Below are 15,284 nucleotides of genomic sequence, written 5' to 3'. Positions count from 1 at the left end.
CTATTTTCGTTTCGTACAGAGAAGCGATGCAGCGTTCGTTACTACATTGCTAGCAAGTGTCTGCTGCTGCTCCACCCTGCAGTTCGCTACAGTTCAGAACTGCGAACCACTAGATGTTGAAGTACGTCGGTGTGAGTGTTTCTCGTTCTGCGATCGGAGTAAGAAGTAGTACGCGATGCCTTTCGCTGGTTCGAGGTTTCCACTGTACTGCGCCCTCCAACGCATCCGCATCGGATTCACCTGAGCAACGCCGCGAGCAGCGAATGCGGAAGATTATCTCAAAGTCGAAGCTGATGACCCGGTTGAGCACCCACCCACGGTTCGAGAAGTATTTTGCTCGTTTATCCGAGTCCGGCACAATCCCGACAGTGACGTCCTTCTTCATCCTCCACGAGATCACCGCAATAGTACCACTTTTCGCACCATGGTACCTTTTCTACACGTTCCCCTTGATGGAGAACTGGGACTTGTCCCAATACGAACTGCTCTCTCGTTGCAACGATGCCATAGAAAGACTCGTCGGCGACAGATACGGGCAATTCGAAAAACACCGCCTCATCCTTACGGGCGCCGTCGCTTACTCCCTGGTGAAACTGCTCGGCCCAGTCCGCATATTTATCAGCCTGTGGGGGGCACCGTACATGGGGAGATACCTCACGATGCCCTTCCAGAAACTCGCTTCCGCCCGAAGGAAATAACTTCCCCAAATACAAGCAGATTTCTAACGCAGGAGGACTCAATTGCACCGTAAGGGACCCATAGAGTGTGTATAGATACATAGTATAGATATACATCGCGAAGGTTGAGCCGTAGTCGGACCTTGGCACCGGGTCCAGCGGGTCCCAGTAAGCGATCTACGCATCACGTGATATTAGTTTTCATTTTGCAGCGTTAAATTTGGCAGTGACGGTGAACAGTTGGATGCGCAGAGGCATGGGAGGAGATCGGTTTGTCTATATTGCCTTGAGGTATATACTACGCTGCGTTTAGGTGGGTGACCGGTTAGGTTTAGGTGAGAGAGAGAGAGAAGATAGCGTTTCGGAGTGTGTGGGTATCTGTTTTTGCCCGGTTTTTCTGCGTGCTATTCTCTGTGAATGGATGGAGAAGAGGGGACAATGTTCAATGGAAATGAAAGAAATAATGGGTTGTACGACAGTCGTATTAGGTCTTCTGGGCAACAATCACAGCAACAGCAGCACCAGCAGGGGTCATTGTGGCAGAATCAGACGCACCTGCAGACACAGCTGAGTTCGAAGAGAAATATGGCGAGCACCGTGCATGGGAAGACGCCGATGCTTATGGCTAACAACGATGTGTTTGCGATTGGTCCCTACAAGGCGCGGAAGGACCGTATGAGGGTCTCTGTCTTGGAAAAATACGAGATCATCGGATACATCGCTGCTGGTACGTACGGTAAAGTTTACAAGGCGAAGAATAAAAAGGAAGAGGGGAACGCTAGTACAGTGAGTAACGACGGGGTCGCTATTGGGGATGGGTTCCCCGCAGGGGACGGTAACGATGTGGGGAAGGATCTTATGGACATCGATGTAGACGGGCAGCAGGGGAACGGTTCCACAGATTCAAAATACGGGGAAGATAAAGATTCCATTGGGGGCAGTTTGGATTCAGTGGCCCTCATGGATGGCGACAAAATCGCGGTCTCCGCCAAGAGCAACGTCACGAAGAAGTCGTTACCGGCGTATTTTGCGATCAAGAAGTTCAAAACGGAAAAGGAGGGCATAGAACAACTGCACTACGTAGGGATCTCGCAGAGTGCATGCAGGGAAATGTCTCTGTGTAGAGAACTGGATAACAGAAACCTCACAAAACTGGTGGAAATCTTCTTGGAAAGGAAAAACATCTACATGGTGTACGAATACGCGGAGCACGACCTCCTGCAGATTATACACTACCACTCACACCCGAAGAAGAGAGCGATTCCACCGAGAATGATCAGGTCAATTATGTGGCAGATATTGGACGGGGTCTCGTATCTACACCAGAATTGGGTGCTTCATAGAGACTTGAAACCGGCAAACATCATGGTCACCGTCGACGGGTGCGTTAAAATCGGTGACCTGGGTCTGGCGAGAAAATTCTCTAACCTTCTTCAAACACTCTACACTGGGGATAAAGTAGTGGTGACCATCTGGTACAGAGCACCTGAACTGCTCTTAGGCGCTCGACATTACACACCGGCGATCGATATATGGGCAGTGGGTTGCATATTCGCAGAACTGGTAAACCTCCAACCTATCTTCAAAGGTGAGGAGGCAAAAATGGATTCAAAGAAAAGTGTGCCCTTCCAAGCTAACCAATTACAAAAGATCTTGGAAGTGCTAGGCTCACCAACGTCGAAAAACTGGGCTCATCTGCATAGATACCCAGAATACGAGGCTTTCTCGAAATTTCCAAAATATAGAGAAAATCTAGCAGGTTGGTATCATTCCACCGGTGGGAGGGATAAAAACCTGTTGGATTTGCTCTATAAACTGTTAGCATACGACCCAATTAGCAGAATAGACGCAAGCGACGCACTGGATCACAACTACTTTACGAATGGCGACTACCCAGTCTCTGACAGCATTTTTGAAGGCCTGAACTACAAATATCCGGCCAGACGTATCCACACGGATGACAACGACATAATGAATCTAGGCAGCGCCTATAAATCAAAGAACGTCTCCTCACAGACACAGTCCTCTTCAAACAATACAGGCACGGCTACTCTGGGAGGTTTGGGGGTAAATAGGAGGATTCTCGCGGCTGCGGCCGCTGCTGCCGCTGCAGTATCAGGAAACGGAATCCCATCGAAATCGAGAAACGTGGAGCCCTCTCGAAAAAAGCGTCGCTAACCGTGGATTCTGACGGACTTGGGGGAAAGGGGATACATTCTTGCAGCATTAAATAGAAATTGCATTCACAGCCACTGCATTGGTTACATATCACCATAAATGATTAAATTCAATAAACATATACAAATATATGTGCATGATTATGCGTCTAGTATACAAAATCCAATAGAAAAGGGTGATAAAAGGTCGAACTGTTTAAGTATCAAATCATTTCTTGCCTTGCTTTCTCTTCCTCTTGATCCCAATCAGTCTCTTGATGTCGGAGTTCATCCCGTCTTTCTTGGAGTCGTCCTCGAGTTTCTGTTTTTTACTGGACTCTTCGTCTGATTTCCCGCGAGCATCCTTTTCCTCCAATTTCCTCTTAGCGTTAGCCTTCGCTTGGGTGAGATTGTCTCTTCTTCTTTTTACTACATTGGAATTTTCAATGGCAAACTCTACACAGAGACGTCTGTTTTTACTCCCATCGTAGTCGATGCTCTTCTTCTCCTCCTCGGTTAAACCTTCTAATGCTTCAGCTTGTGTCACCTCGTGAACATTCAACCATCTGAGACCCATCAATGCATGTTTGTGGTCCTTGTATTCAATGAAACCGTAACCCCTGCTTCTACCAACGGTCGAGTTCTTCACCTCCATGATAACTTTGGCTTGCTTGACAATACCGTGTTTCTTGTCCTTCTTCTTTAACTGTGTGATTTCATCAGGTGACAAAAGTTTATATTTCTCCTTGGTAGATCTCACAATTTCTTCTTGACTTAGAGGATGCCTTTCACCGTTCTTCACCTCGGTTGCAAATTGAACTACAGCTTTACGACCCAAAGCCTTCAATGTCTTGTCATTCATAGCTCTTGGCAAGTTTCTGATAGCCAATCTTGTCAAAGATAAATGTAGAGATGGGTTCTTCTTCAGCTGTTCCACTCTTAATTTGTACGATTGCTCCCTAATTTCCATGTCCTTGGTCGACAATAACTGCCCAAGTTTCGAACCTTCTGTCACCTTACCCTCATTCAGTAGAAATAGGTTACGTCTGTCACGCTCGCCAGGGGCTTTGCCGAGGAACTCCTTCCTTTTTTCTGCATTCTTTTCGGCCCTGAAATTGGCCTCCTCTCTTTGTAGCGTTGGTGTGACAGATAACACACGACCTTCATAGACGTATTCGGGCATGACATCATCATCAATTAACAGCGAGGTCGTCCCAGCCGCTGGTGCGTGGTCGACACAAAATTTATAGGCGGTCTCATCCTTGAAGGCAACAAAGGCAGTACCTTTAGCCAGACCTGTTTCTTTATCGAAAACAGGCAAAGCATACTTTACTGGACCGAACTTGGCAAAATGCTCAGCCAAAGATTCAGAAGTAGCTTCGTAAGGAACGTTACGGATAAAGATGGAATAATCCTCCCTCATATTTTTCGGACCATCGGCCGATTTCTTGGCCTCCCATTTCTTCTCCTCGGCTTCCTCGTCTTCATCTTCGCTGTCTTCTTCGCTATCTTCGCTGTCTTCATCTGAATCAGATGTAGATTCTTCACTTTGGCTACGCTTCTTCTTGGACAAAGTTTCTTCAGCCTCCTCATTATCATCCTCTTTATTTTCTGTTTTGGCGTCCTTGTAATCCTCCCATCTGTTCTTTTGAACAGCAAAATCGACGGCAACTTGTCTACCGTCTATTTTCAAGTCCTTAGTGTTTTCCAAAGCGTTCTTACAGTTGGAGATCTTATTCATAGTAACAAAGGCAAATCCACAAAGTTTACCATCCCTCTTTCTAGGAATGTGTGCGTCGACAACAGTACCAAATCTACCAAAAATATTTTTCAATGTGTTTGGGTCACGGCAACTCCACGGCATATTTCTAATGATCAATTTAGGTTTACCCTTGAACTGATCATCCTCGTCACCATATGTTCTCTTCTCTTTGTGTTCTGGTTTGGGGGCAGCAATACCGTTAGAGGCATCTTCTTTCCTCTTGTTACGCTCTCTTCTCTTAGCAATATCCACTCTCAATAGTTGACCGTTCAATTTTTCCTTTCTCGCTTTCAAAAGAGCTTCTTTAGTATCCTCCTCGCTCGCAAAACTCACAAACCCAAACCCTCTGGACTTCTTGTTGACATCCTTGACAACAACCGCGTGCTTCGTGGGTGCAAAGTTCGCGAAAAATTCAGTCAACTGCTCGTCAGTAACAGCAAATGGAATTGCCCTCACAAACAGCGTTTGCAAATCAAGCCCGTCTTGGGAAAAAGCGTCCTTTGTACTTTCAGACATATTTGGGCTATTTCCAGTTTGATATCCTGAGGATTTAACTAATCTAATAGTCACTACGCATCTCGAAGCATACCACCAGCTTAAATTTCAGAAGCTCATCGCAAATTTTCACTTAAAAAAAAATACTGAGTCCGGGTAAAAGTCCATTTAAAGACGAATCCGGTGCTCTCTACTGGCACTCTTGGATCATGACCTGTCGTTGATCTTGGGTTAGGTTTGAAATCAGGTCAATGTACATGGCAGCCTCTCTTTTACGGTTTTTATCGCGGACTCTCCGGTAAAAGATACCGTACCCGATGGGAGATTTTTTGGAGGTCGCAAACTCATACAGTTCCTCGAATCGGTTTTGCTCTACCAAGACTTTGCAGGTGATATGGTAGTACTTCTTTTCGTTGATTTTAAAAGTTTTCACCATCTCTTCCACTTGTTTGCCCTGTTTCAGCTCGATGAGTTTCGCCAAAGTTTCGTTGAGTGTCATTGAGGTAAAGTCAACGCTGTAAGTTCCAGATATGGACTCCTGGTAGGCTAGCAGTTTCATCTCATTAGCAATTATTTCCGTATTCTGTTTCGCGGTAGGGTGTCGGTTCCCCATTTTACTGTAGAGCTCTGCCACTTGCGGGAGAACTGACTTCACGGCATTCTGTTCCTCCCCCTGTTGCAAAATGCAATGTGCTAGATCCACGTACTGATCGCTTTGTCTGTAAAAATCAAAGAGGTAAGATAACTCATTTCGATTGTAGTAGCAGTATAGTTGGTCATCGTAATGGGAGGTATCCAGTATTAGAAGTTTTGCTAATTGTGACACAGTCAGTTTTGATTTCAGCTGCAACAGCAGTGAGAGGGTGATCTCCGGGTCTCCAATTTTCAAACTTTCCTTTAGCGCTAAACTGTCGTCGTCTAGTCTATATAAAGCGATGAGCTTCAACTCGGGTTTACTCTCTAAAAGCGACAAATTTCTGCAAAGTGTGAACATCCCCTCATCGTATGCGACTTGCCCAATCTTCGCCGTTGACGGACGGACTCCCTTTGGTAACTCCTTTAATTGGGTTTCAATGGAAGTTAGCAATTGGTCATCCTCCAAATCTGAGTTTAGCCGTATTTTCTTGGAGGCCCAATCTTCGAAGATTAACTCGTAAAGCCCCATCTGCTCTGTAAGCTCGGCAACTTTCAAACTTTCCGCATACTTATGCTGTAAAAGTAAAATGCGAACAACATTTTCGATACCATAATTACTGTACTCTTCAAAAGAGAGAAAGATACCAAAGCTTTGCAGTATGTTGAATGACCGTACCTTATCGCAAGTTTTGACAAAACGATTGGCATCAAACGATTTGTACGGAAGTGACCCTTTTCCGAATGAAGCAGAGTTCAGCAATTGTTTCTGTATTTGTGAATCAAATTCGTCCTCTGCAGCGTCCATGCAATCTTCAACACCTTCTTTCAAATCAATATGCTTTAGTCTGTCCAATGACTTTGGCGGACTGTCCTCTAACATATTGTATGCGTCCAGCAAAAGGGCTCCCGGTTCCGTGGAACCAATTTTAAAGACATTTTCCGTAAATTTGTTCACTTTTGTGATTAGTATAAGCTGATCTTCAGTAATTACTTTGACGCCATCTACCACTGGGAATATGGTAACAATGCTACTAGGATACCAAAAAGTAACGTACTGGTTTCCAAAACTGAGCAGTCTCACTTCGTCCTCAAAGGAGCACATGACAGTCTCTTCTCCGCACCATACAATCTCTTGAGGTGTTTCTTCGTCAATGTTGTTTTCCCATAGTAGTTCCTTGTGATTTGAGCTCCCGAACACTTGGATCTTATTAAGTTTGTAGTTGTAAAGACATATTTTACCCATTTTTGAAATCTTAACGTCGTGCCATTCGTGTAGAAGAGGCCATTTGGTCAGTTTCCCTGTATTCTGGCAATCCAATATATAAACGGACTCCACATCGAGAAGTATAATTGCAGTTCTATAAGGACACCACTGTTTCTTGGTTAGTAATTTGTAGTTGGCCCCAGCGTTATCGAAAACTAGCTCAAGGGCATGCTTTTGCCAGTTGCACCGCCAAATACTCTGTGTTTCCTTCAGCACAACAAACGAGTACTTGTAGTCCCATATCGTGTCTTGTACATCATTGTCCAGTTCGATGGTTTCCATATCGAGGGGATCCCAGCTCTTTACCAGTTTGAGGCACTCTGAAAACACCACCATCAATTGCAAACCTAGGGGATCCTGGAAATCGAACTTCAGTGGCAAGCCGTGGCCAAGCACCTCCCATTTAACGGAACTGATCATATGTCCAGAGTAGTCGTACACGTCCAGGGAATCGACATTCTCTAACGCTATCAAACAACTAGACGTAGCGTACTGGTATTTTTGGGTGTCCGTCGATCGAGGCCATTGCAGCTTTTCTTCCACAATTCTCGACCTATAGTACGTCCCGTTCAATAGTTCCCAGTTGAAACTAGGCGTTATCATATTTCCTGTATGCTGTTGTGTGTATCCCCTGCGATATTTTTACACTCCCAGCGTTGTACAATTTTTCGGAACTTACTCCAAATTTAAAGACCTTTAAAACGTACTTTTTGACACATGAGAGGTCCCTCTACTGAGAACTAGTTCAACAGAATTAAAGATAGGGGGGAGCATTTAATAATGGTTATGGAGGAGACTGAAAAGAACCCGGTGACGCTGGTTGCGTCCGATGGTAGCGAATACACGGTCCCCAGGGAAGCTGCTCTGCTTTCCCCGATGTTAAGAGCGATGCTGGATGGCCCCTTCGAGGATTCTGGTAACATAGTCACTTTACCAGATATTGAGCCACACGTTGTTGCGAAAGTGGCAGAGTACCTAGAATACAACTTCAAGTACAAAGAACAAGCGGAACAAGACCAACCTTTCCCAGAATTCAACATTCCATCAGAAATGTCCTTAGAGCTATTAATTGCAGCTGACTACCTCAATATATAATGATGAAAAGCTACCCCATATTCCGCTCTGTGTCCACTGACTATTGAAATGCACTTTGTATATTCGTTTATTCTAATAAATATTTGATCATCACCGATATGAAGTCACCGGTGGGAAAACATTTCCTCACCAACGACCATTCACTCTTCCCTTCGATTTCCTTCTTTCATTTATCTTCTGCCAGCTCTACTTAAACACCTTTGTAAATGAGCTGCAAACCTGTTAGCAGATATTTCCCTCCCACAATTTTGGCACATAAAATACTGAGACGACTCTTGGCCCTTGGGGAGTCCGTGGACGTCGAGCGTGCCCTTTGGATCGTAGAAGTACGGTTTGTAATCTGGGTATCGCGCCTTCAATTGTTTAAACTTGACAGACTCCTTGGCAACAATGTCCTGGATCATCGAGGAAAGTAAGTTGTCCAGAATGTCCTGTGATACAGAGTCCACCGTGCATTCTGTCATATCTCTCCCTCTTTATCGTGGGTGAATGGAGAGAGGTCGGGGGAGGGGGACACGCTGCCAGTTGTTGGTTTCTGTTTCTTGACCCCGATGAGAGCGACTACTTTAGACAAATCAAGAAATATTTGATTATGCATGCATAATTATAAAATACTATATTATGTATGTATGTATAAGAGTGCAAATCTTTCCGACGTCTATAATGACTCTCGCCAGACACGGATCCATGTATATGGACCGTGCTTTAGAGAGAAAAGGAGAAAAGGCACAGAATCGTTATCTTTTGATCCCTGCGTACTCCTAACAGACTCGATTTTTTCGAGCAGAAGGCATGTAAGAAGGTTTTGAAAAGAAATAACAGGAAGGTGGTAAGAGGTGTCAATGAGCATTCCGGTAACGCATGAAGCATTCCTTATGCTTATTTCAAGACTTTACCGTCGGCGATTTCTCTTGGTTCACCGTTGACGATAACAGGCTTGTCCCAGGCCCACATGTTGTTGACGAACTCTCTGTCCTCGTCCTTGGTGGCGTCCAACTTGGTGTAGGCGTAAGATTCCCAGTCTGGGGCAACATCGAAGGCTGGAACGTAGTCCTGGCCTCTGATAAGAATGGCACCGATGATACCGTTGTTGTTGTTTTCACCGTAGACGACTAGGGAACCGAACATGTACTTTGTGGAAGCGGACAATCTGTTGAAGAACCCACCGATCAAATTGTTGGACATGAAGGTCAAAGTCAACTCGTCGTTGTACTTGTAGTCGACTCTCCACAGGGACCACTCCTCTGGGTTGTAGTGTTCCCAGAACCATGGAAGGGCCACTGGTCTGGTGTCCTCGTTAGAGTACGTTCTCTTCCATTCGTCAAGGGAGAAAGCGGATTTACCCAAAAGTTCCAATGGGTGCTTTGGCTTCTTCTCGGCGGCTGGCGCGGCCTCTGCGGCCTGTGCTGGCTTCTCCTGCTTCTTCTTTGGCTCCTGGGCAGGCTTCTTCTCCTTCTTCTTCTGTGGTGGGGCCAATGGCTCATCGATGAATTTGAAGTCAGTGAACTCTGGTTTCATGATCTCGCTGTCAATGACGGTCTTGTACCATCTAACGATTGCTGGGTGGTCAGCTCTCCACTGCTTGCCGAACAAGTAGTTGAACCCTCTGGTGAACAGACAGGCGGAGACCAAATCGGCCAGAGAGATGTTTTCAGTGGCCAAGAAAGTGTAGTCGGTCAATCTAGTCTCGTAGATGGCTGCGATCTTGTCGATGGTTTCCAAAGCGGTGTCAACGGCCTTCTTGTTGTAAGGAGCATCACCCTTCAATGGGAGGAAAGCGGCGACGATCTGGGAAATCAAGTCAGAGTTTGACAGAGACTCCCATCTGATGATTTGAGCCTTCTCCTCTGCGTTCTTCCCTGTCAATCTCTCGACAGCAGCGGTGTCTTGAACCATGTTCAACAGGTAGTAGTTGACGGCCATCAACTCGGTCAACTTGTACCCCTTGGCACCAACGAAAGCTGGCACTTTCTTCAAGGGGAAGTCCTTAGCAAACTGTTCCCCAGACTTGGTAGGGTCAACGATGGTGACATCCAATTTGAAATGGTTCACAAGAGCCCTGGGAACGACGGATCTGATTCTGAAACTGGCGTATAGAGTACCTGACGACATTGTAGAGTAGCTTCGGTGTGCTTGAGTGCTCTGCCAAAAAAACAAACGTAACGATTAACAGTGCAAACAGAACTGAATAGTGTCTAGTAAGTAGAGAGAAGAACCACAACCTCAGACGCAGCCCAACCATCGCAACGTCGACGACACATTCGAAGAGCATCGCAGACGTCTCCCAAAGAGGAAATTGGAAAATTTTTTCCAATTTCTTCTTTGGGACACTGTCTGAAACCAAAGCCCTAATCGAGATTCTTCTTAGGGCTTGATGACAAGCCCTAATTAGGGTTCGCATCCAAAACTCAACAAAATCGTCCACGTGATCCCACATCACGAAACACGGCGCTCAAGCCCTAATTTAGGGCTCAGAGGCTCCAAAACGCGACTGCCGGATGCGGCAATTCTGGCGTTTCAGGTTTGGCGAACTTCTGCCGAATCGGGACACAAAACGTGAATTTCCAGCGGGGCTTCTATAGATGTGTGTTGTTATTTCTATAATTGAGTCTATATATATGATCTGCCGTCCTATTTATCACGGCGGGGCCTGTGGTCGGATCAGAAAACTCAATTCTGGCTTGGTCGTGTGTGTGTGTGTGTGTGTTGAGTTGGTAGTTGTTGGCGGTGTGATTCTCTTCGCTGTTTCCTTTTTACCTTTTTTGGTCGCTTTTTGGAACAGTTCGCCAAGGTTTTCACCTAGTGTCGCTTTCCCCAGGTTGACTTTAACTCTGGTTTTGCGTTTGCATTCCTGTTCATTATTTTTGCCTTTGGTTTGGGGGGGAAGTATAGTAGGCGGAACTGATTTGATAGAAGAACGGGACAGTCTATACAAACTACTCTCTCCAAGAAAGAAAGAACTAGTGAACATACACATACGGATCAAAGCGAAAATGTCAGAACTACCTGCTAATTCTAGTACCGGTGGTGGTAGTGACGAGACTGTGGAACACCCACAGAACCGATCTCCGGTTTCCTATCAACAACAACAACCGCAAAAGAGAGATTTGTCCGATGACGCAATACAGGTGGAATCAGCGACAACTTCCTCCGGGAGGAGCAGCATGATAGTCACGCCGCTCAGAGACGCTAAACTCGATGAACACCTCATCTTGAGGAGGCAGAGCGGTGCGATCAAGATCGAGGACGTCATATCCCCAGTTGGATTAGCCTCCCAGGGCAAACCGTTTAAAGAGGACGCGGGGGACACTAAGGGGAGCAAAGTGTATCAGCAGTCCCTAAAGAGAAGGAAAATTCCACCACCGCTGGGGGGAATCTCCCAACAGCCAGAGGTGCAAACTGCCGCCACTGCCACTGCAGTTCCAGGCAGTACAACCAAACAGCATAGTTTCTCCAGTAGACCGGGCGATCCACGGGTGCAGTACCTGGGGAGAGTGCCCCTCAACAGCAGCGCAAGCAATCCGCAAGCTGCACGCGGGAGGGCGTACCCGCAAACAGCATCCACACCATACATCCATCAAAGGCACAGATCATTTGGTGGGCTCCCCTCCTACCCGATTATGGCAACTCCCACGTTCCCGCAGATGCCCTTCAACCCATACCAATACCCGCATTATATAGAGCAGCAACAGCCACAGCAGCCATACCCGATGCGAACTCAGCCGCCACCACAGGCAATGCCAATGCCATATCCGTATTGGGGGATGATGCCCAACTATTACTCGCCCATCCCACAGGACCCGGTTATATCCGCCATGCCAGGGGCACGAAGATATCCCTACACATACGAGCAAAACATCGAGGAAGAAGGTATGTATGGTGCGGAGGGTATTGACGTGGAGGGACCTAGCGGTGGCACTAGCGATGGCAGCAACTACAATGAAGGTAATCGTAAATCAGAGGACGATGACGAAGAAGATGATGATGATGATGAAGAAAAAGAGCTGAACGTTCAAAATGACGAGGCGGGCTCGATGGGACAAGATCACGGCGGCGGGGTCCCCACGACCAAGAATGAAAGCCCACACGAGGAATCCGACTTGGCCATTGAAGAGGGGGCGATCCCAACTCCGATGTTCACTAAATTCCCCAAATCGGCATCGATACGGCCTGATGCGGACGGCGGGAAGATGTTCGGCGAGATCAAAGTCCAAAGCAGCAGGTTCTCCTTTGAATTTGCACTGAAGCCACAGGAATCGCTAAACAAGAAAATATTCATGAGCATCTGTAATCAGATATGGGACGAATCAAGAAACAGGGACACTCCTTAGCAGTACTACAAAAACACAAAAACATAGAAAAAACAACCCTCATAGTAACATGTATATGAAAGCTATTGTAACAACCAGCATAATCATCTCTTAAATGCTCTCCCAAAACCAAGCAAGGTCGAGCAAGGTCCAACAGCGTCCTCTTCTCTTTAGTATCAACAAATATATCACTTTTAACGAAAGTGAACAAAATTGAAACCGTACTGTTAAAAATAGCTGAATTTACACCAAACAGAGTGTTCAATGTACGATGCTGTGCGCATTGCAAGAGGTTGCTCCCTCAATTGGATCAGTAGAACGTGACGCAAGCAGAATGGTGTCTCTTGGGCTGTTTTTGTACCGGGTGCGGAAGCACCCCCTCGTGGCCATCATGGTGCCAGCGGCCACGCTGATCTTTGTCATTTTGCTGCTGGTCAACAGGGACAGGAACATCCTGGGGATTGACGCGTCCAGTTTGGTCAATCACAAGTGGGCACATGAGCTGGAGAAGACGTGGTACTTTCCCTTCACGAAAAACTTCAAGATGCCGAAGTACTCATACAAGGAGCAGCACAACTGGCTGTTCAACGACCATGTGGACGACATCATCCCGGAGAACCACATCGCACACTACGACTTGAACAAGTTACACTCGACGAAGCAGGCCGCGGTTAACAAGGAGCGCGTGTTGATCTTGACGCCGATGCAAACCTTCCACGAGCAGTACTGGGATAACATCTTGCACATGACGTACCCGCGGGAGTTGATCGAGTTGGGGTTCATCGCGCCACGGACGCCGACTGGTGACGCGGCGTTGAAGAAACTTGAGGCCGCCATCAAGAAGATCCAATCGGGCAAGAAGAACGAGCGGTTTGCCAAGATCATCATCCTGAGACAGGAGTCGCAGAGTTTCGATATGTTGGCGGAGAAGGATAGGCATGCGCTTGCGGTTCAGAAGCAGCGGCGGTCCGCGATGGCGCTTGCGAGAAACGAGCTTCTGTTCTCCACGCTGGGCCCACACACGTCGTGGGTCCTTTGGTTGGATGCGGACATTGTTGAGACACCACCAACGGTGATTCAGGACCTGGCCGCACACGACAAGCCCGTGCTTGCTGCGAACGTGTACCAGAGGTTCTTTAACGACGAATTGAGCAAGGCAGATATCAGACCATACGACTTCAACAACTGGCAAGAGAGTGAGACGGGGCTTGAGTTGGCAAACTCGCTGCCGGCAGATGAGATTATCGTCGAAGGGTACGCGGAGATGGCGACATTCCGGCCACTGATGGCACACTTCTTCGACGAATCCAAGCCTGTGTCCGAGGAGATGGCGCTGGATGGTGTAGGTGGCGGGTGTACGTTGGTCAAAGCGGAGGTTCACCGTGACGGTGCCATGTTCCCCAATTTCCCCTTCTACCACCTCATCGAGACGGAAGGGTTTGCCAAGATGGCGAAGAGACTGGGCTACGAGGTGTTTGGACTGCCAAACTACTTAGTATACCATATCGAGGAGTTCAATAAATAGAGGAAAGTTGATAGAGAGGTGAACCCTACATAGAACAGATGGCTTTAAACTTGTAATATAGTGTGTATATGTGTTGTTTATTATATATCAATGCTGAAGAGACATAGCTTGTACAAGGTGCTTTACTTGAGGATTGGCGGTCTGCCCTTTTTGTTCCTGTCCAGCCTCACTGTGAGCCACTCCATGGAGTCCTTGATCCCGTCGCCGTTGAGTGCGCTGACGGGGAGCACCCTGCTGTCCCTTGCGCTGAGGTGTTCTGCGATCTGGTTGAAGATCTCCTTTATGTCCTGGATTTCGATCCTGTCCGGTCGGTCCTGCTTGTTGGCGAGCATGAGCACGGGGACACCCTCCACGTCGTCATCCATCATGATGGACGTGAGCGTGCGCTCCCACTCGTCTATTCTGGAGCTATCCGTGCTGTCGACGACGAACACGATGGCGTGGCACTGCGAGTAGTACTCGGACCACATGTTCCGGAGGGCCTCCTGTCCTCCAACATCCCAGAACTTGAGCACTTTGCGCCCATTGTCCACGGGGATCATCGCGACGTTCTGCCCGACGGTCGGGACAATCTTATCGAGCGGTTTCGAGTGCAAACTGTACGTCCTCTTCAGAGTCTCCAAGTACGTCGTCTTCCCCGCGTTGTCCAGCCCAAGAATCAGCACGGAGTACTGTTCCCTGCGAGTCCAATTGTGGTACAGCCCCTTCGCCAAGTGGAACATCCTGCTGCTCTGCCCTCTATGTACTGTATGTAGATGTGTGAGCCATATTGAAACAAAACGGTGTTATATAATATTGTATAGTGTGTGATGTCAGCAATCGAACTCGAGGATGATGTAGTGTTCGTCTGTGAGGAGGAGGTCGTCCTCCTCAAGGGTATCTACCACTGCCTCCCTGTCCTCATTCTGCAAGATCTTTGCCCCGATCCAGTGCAAGTTTCTCAGCAGTAACCGACAATGTTGTGCGTCCCCCGCTCTACGCACGTACAACCGCATCTTCGCACACTGGACGGTCTCCCCCCACTCTAGCAACGTGAGTAACCAATCTTTGCACCCGTGGAGTAATGCTGGGGAGTTGCTCTCCGGTAGAGTGACGTGGAGCACCCCCTGAGAGACTTTCCCCCAGATAAGTTGGTGGAAGTGTAAGGGTAGGTGAAGGCAGACATACTGATCCGCGATAGCTCTCCAACCTGTTGGGTCCGCAGGGCCAGGGGAACTTAAGGGGTGTGATTTGCCCCAGGTTGCCAACTTGCATGCAGTGTGCTGGATAAGATACTGTTTCCTGAACCGTTTGAACAAGTTATCGTTGGAGTGGACTTGTTCTGTGAGGAACTGTGACTCAGCGAGCAAAATGACGTCCCAGCA

The 15,284-nt window shown here is 47.4% G+C and overlaps 11 protein-coding genes across 11 annotated transcripts in view; 5 read left to right on the top strand and 6 right to left on the bottom strand.

Moving 5' to 3' along the window:
- Positions 1-113: 113 nt before the first annotated feature.
- MRX11 (Mrx11p) lies at positions 114-698 on the top strand (the record flags this gene model as incomplete). Its single annotated transcript, XM_022606464.1, has 1 exon — positions 114-698. The coding sequence occupies one exon, from the start codon at positions 114-116 to the stop codon at positions 696-698; it is 585 nt and encodes a 194-aa protein (XP_022462158.1).
- A 417-nt stretch (positions 699-1,115) lies between these two features.
- On the top strand, positions 1,116-2,855 carry SSN3 (cyclin-dependent serine/threonine protein kinase SSN3; the record flags this gene model as incomplete). Its single annotated transcript, XM_022606453.1, has 1 exon — positions 1,116-2,855. One exon carries the CDS (start codon positions 1,116-1,118, stop codon positions 2,853-2,855), a length of 1,740 nt encoding a protein of 579 aa, XP_022462157.1.
- A 207-nt stretch (positions 2,856-3,062) lies between these two features.
- Positions 3,063-5,111, bottom strand: NOP4 (mRNA-binding ribosome biosynthesis protein NOP4; the record flags this gene model as incomplete). The annotated part of the gene is made up of 1 exon (XM_022606441.1): positions 3,063-5,111. The coding sequence occupies one exon, from the start codon at positions 5,109-5,111 to the stop codon at positions 3,063-3,065; it is 2,049 nt and encodes a 682-aa protein (XP_022462156.1).
- Positions 5,112-5,280: 169 nt separating this feature from the next.
- VPS16 (tethering complex subunit VPS16) lies at positions 5,281-7,593 on the bottom strand (the record flags this gene model as incomplete). The annotated part of the gene is made up of 1 exon (XM_022606430.1): positions 5,281-7,593. The coding sequence occupies one exon, from the start codon at positions 7,591-7,593 to the stop codon at positions 5,281-5,283; it is 2,313 nt and encodes a 770-aa protein (XP_022462155.1).
- A 183-nt stretch (positions 7,594-7,776) lies between these two features.
- On the top strand, positions 7,777-8,085 carry ELC1 (elongin C; the record flags this gene model as incomplete). Its single annotated transcript, XM_022606419.1, has 1 exon — positions 7,777-8,085. One exon carries the CDS (start codon positions 7,777-7,779, stop codon positions 8,083-8,085), a length of 309 nt encoding a protein of 102 aa, XP_022462154.1.
- A 170-nt stretch (positions 8,086-8,255) lies between these two features.
- SGF11 (SAGA histone acetyltransferase complex subunit SGF11) lies at positions 8,256-8,549 on the bottom strand (the record flags this gene model as incomplete). Its single annotated transcript, XM_022606408.1, has 1 exon — positions 8,256-8,549. The coding sequence occupies one exon, from the start codon at positions 8,547-8,549 to the stop codon at positions 8,256-8,258; it is 294 nt and encodes a 97-aa protein (XP_022462153.1).
- Positions 8,550-8,964: 415 nt separating this feature from the next.
- CAM1 (translation elongation factor EF1B gamma) lies at positions 8,965-10,197 on the bottom strand (the record flags this gene model as incomplete). Its single annotated transcript, XM_022606397.1, has 1 exon — positions 8,965-10,197. The coding sequence occupies one exon, from the start codon at positions 10,195-10,197 to the stop codon at positions 8,965-8,967; it is 1,233 nt and encodes a 410-aa protein (XP_022462152.1).
- Positions 10,198-10,667: 470 nt separating this feature from the next.
- On the top strand, positions 10,668-12,416 carry DIG1 (Dig1p; the record flags this gene model as incomplete). Its single annotated transcript, XM_022606386.1, has 1 exon — positions 10,668-12,416. One exon carries the CDS (start codon positions 10,668-10,670, stop codon positions 12,414-12,416), a length of 1,749 nt encoding a protein of 582 aa, XP_022462151.1.
- A 313-nt stretch (positions 12,417-12,729) lies between these two features.
- Positions 12,730-13,920, top strand: MNN9 (mannosyltransferase complex subunit MNN9; the record flags this gene model as incomplete). The annotated part of the gene is made up of 1 exon (XM_022606375.1): positions 12,730-13,920. One exon carries the CDS (start codon positions 12,730-12,732, stop codon positions 13,918-13,920), a length of 1,191 nt encoding a protein of 396 aa, XP_022462150.1.
- Positions 13,921-14,042: 122 nt separating this feature from the next.
- On the bottom strand, positions 14,043-14,642 carry ARL3 (Arf family GTPase ARL3; the record flags this gene model as incomplete). The annotated part of the gene is made up of 1 exon (XM_022606364.1): positions 14,043-14,642. One exon carries the CDS (start codon positions 14,640-14,642, stop codon positions 14,043-14,045), a length of 600 nt encoding a protein of 199 aa, XP_022462149.1.
- Positions 14,643-14,732: 90 nt separating this feature from the next.
- OAZ1 (Oaz1p) overlaps positions 14,733-15,284 on the bottom strand; it is a gene marked incomplete at both ends in the record, with an annotated part of 666 nt that continues 114 nt past the window's right edge. Inside the window, one exon of the mRNA XM_022606353.1 lies at positions 14,733-15,284. This exon is cut by the window's right edge and continues 114 nt beyond it. Coding sequence (XP_022462148.1) covers positions 14,733-15,284 — 552 coding nt within the window.

The sequence above is a fragment of the Huiozyma naganishii genome, chromosome 1, assembly GCF_000348985.1.
Source record: "Huiozyma naganishii CBS 8797 chromosome 1, complete genome".
In the NCBI taxonomy this organism is placed as follows: Eukaryota; Fungi; Ascomycota; class Saccharomycetes; order Saccharomycetales; family Saccharomycetaceae; genus Huiozyma; species Huiozyma naganishii.
Note: the sequence above shows the minus strand (reverse complement) of the source record. Positions and strands in the feature narration are given on the sequence as shown.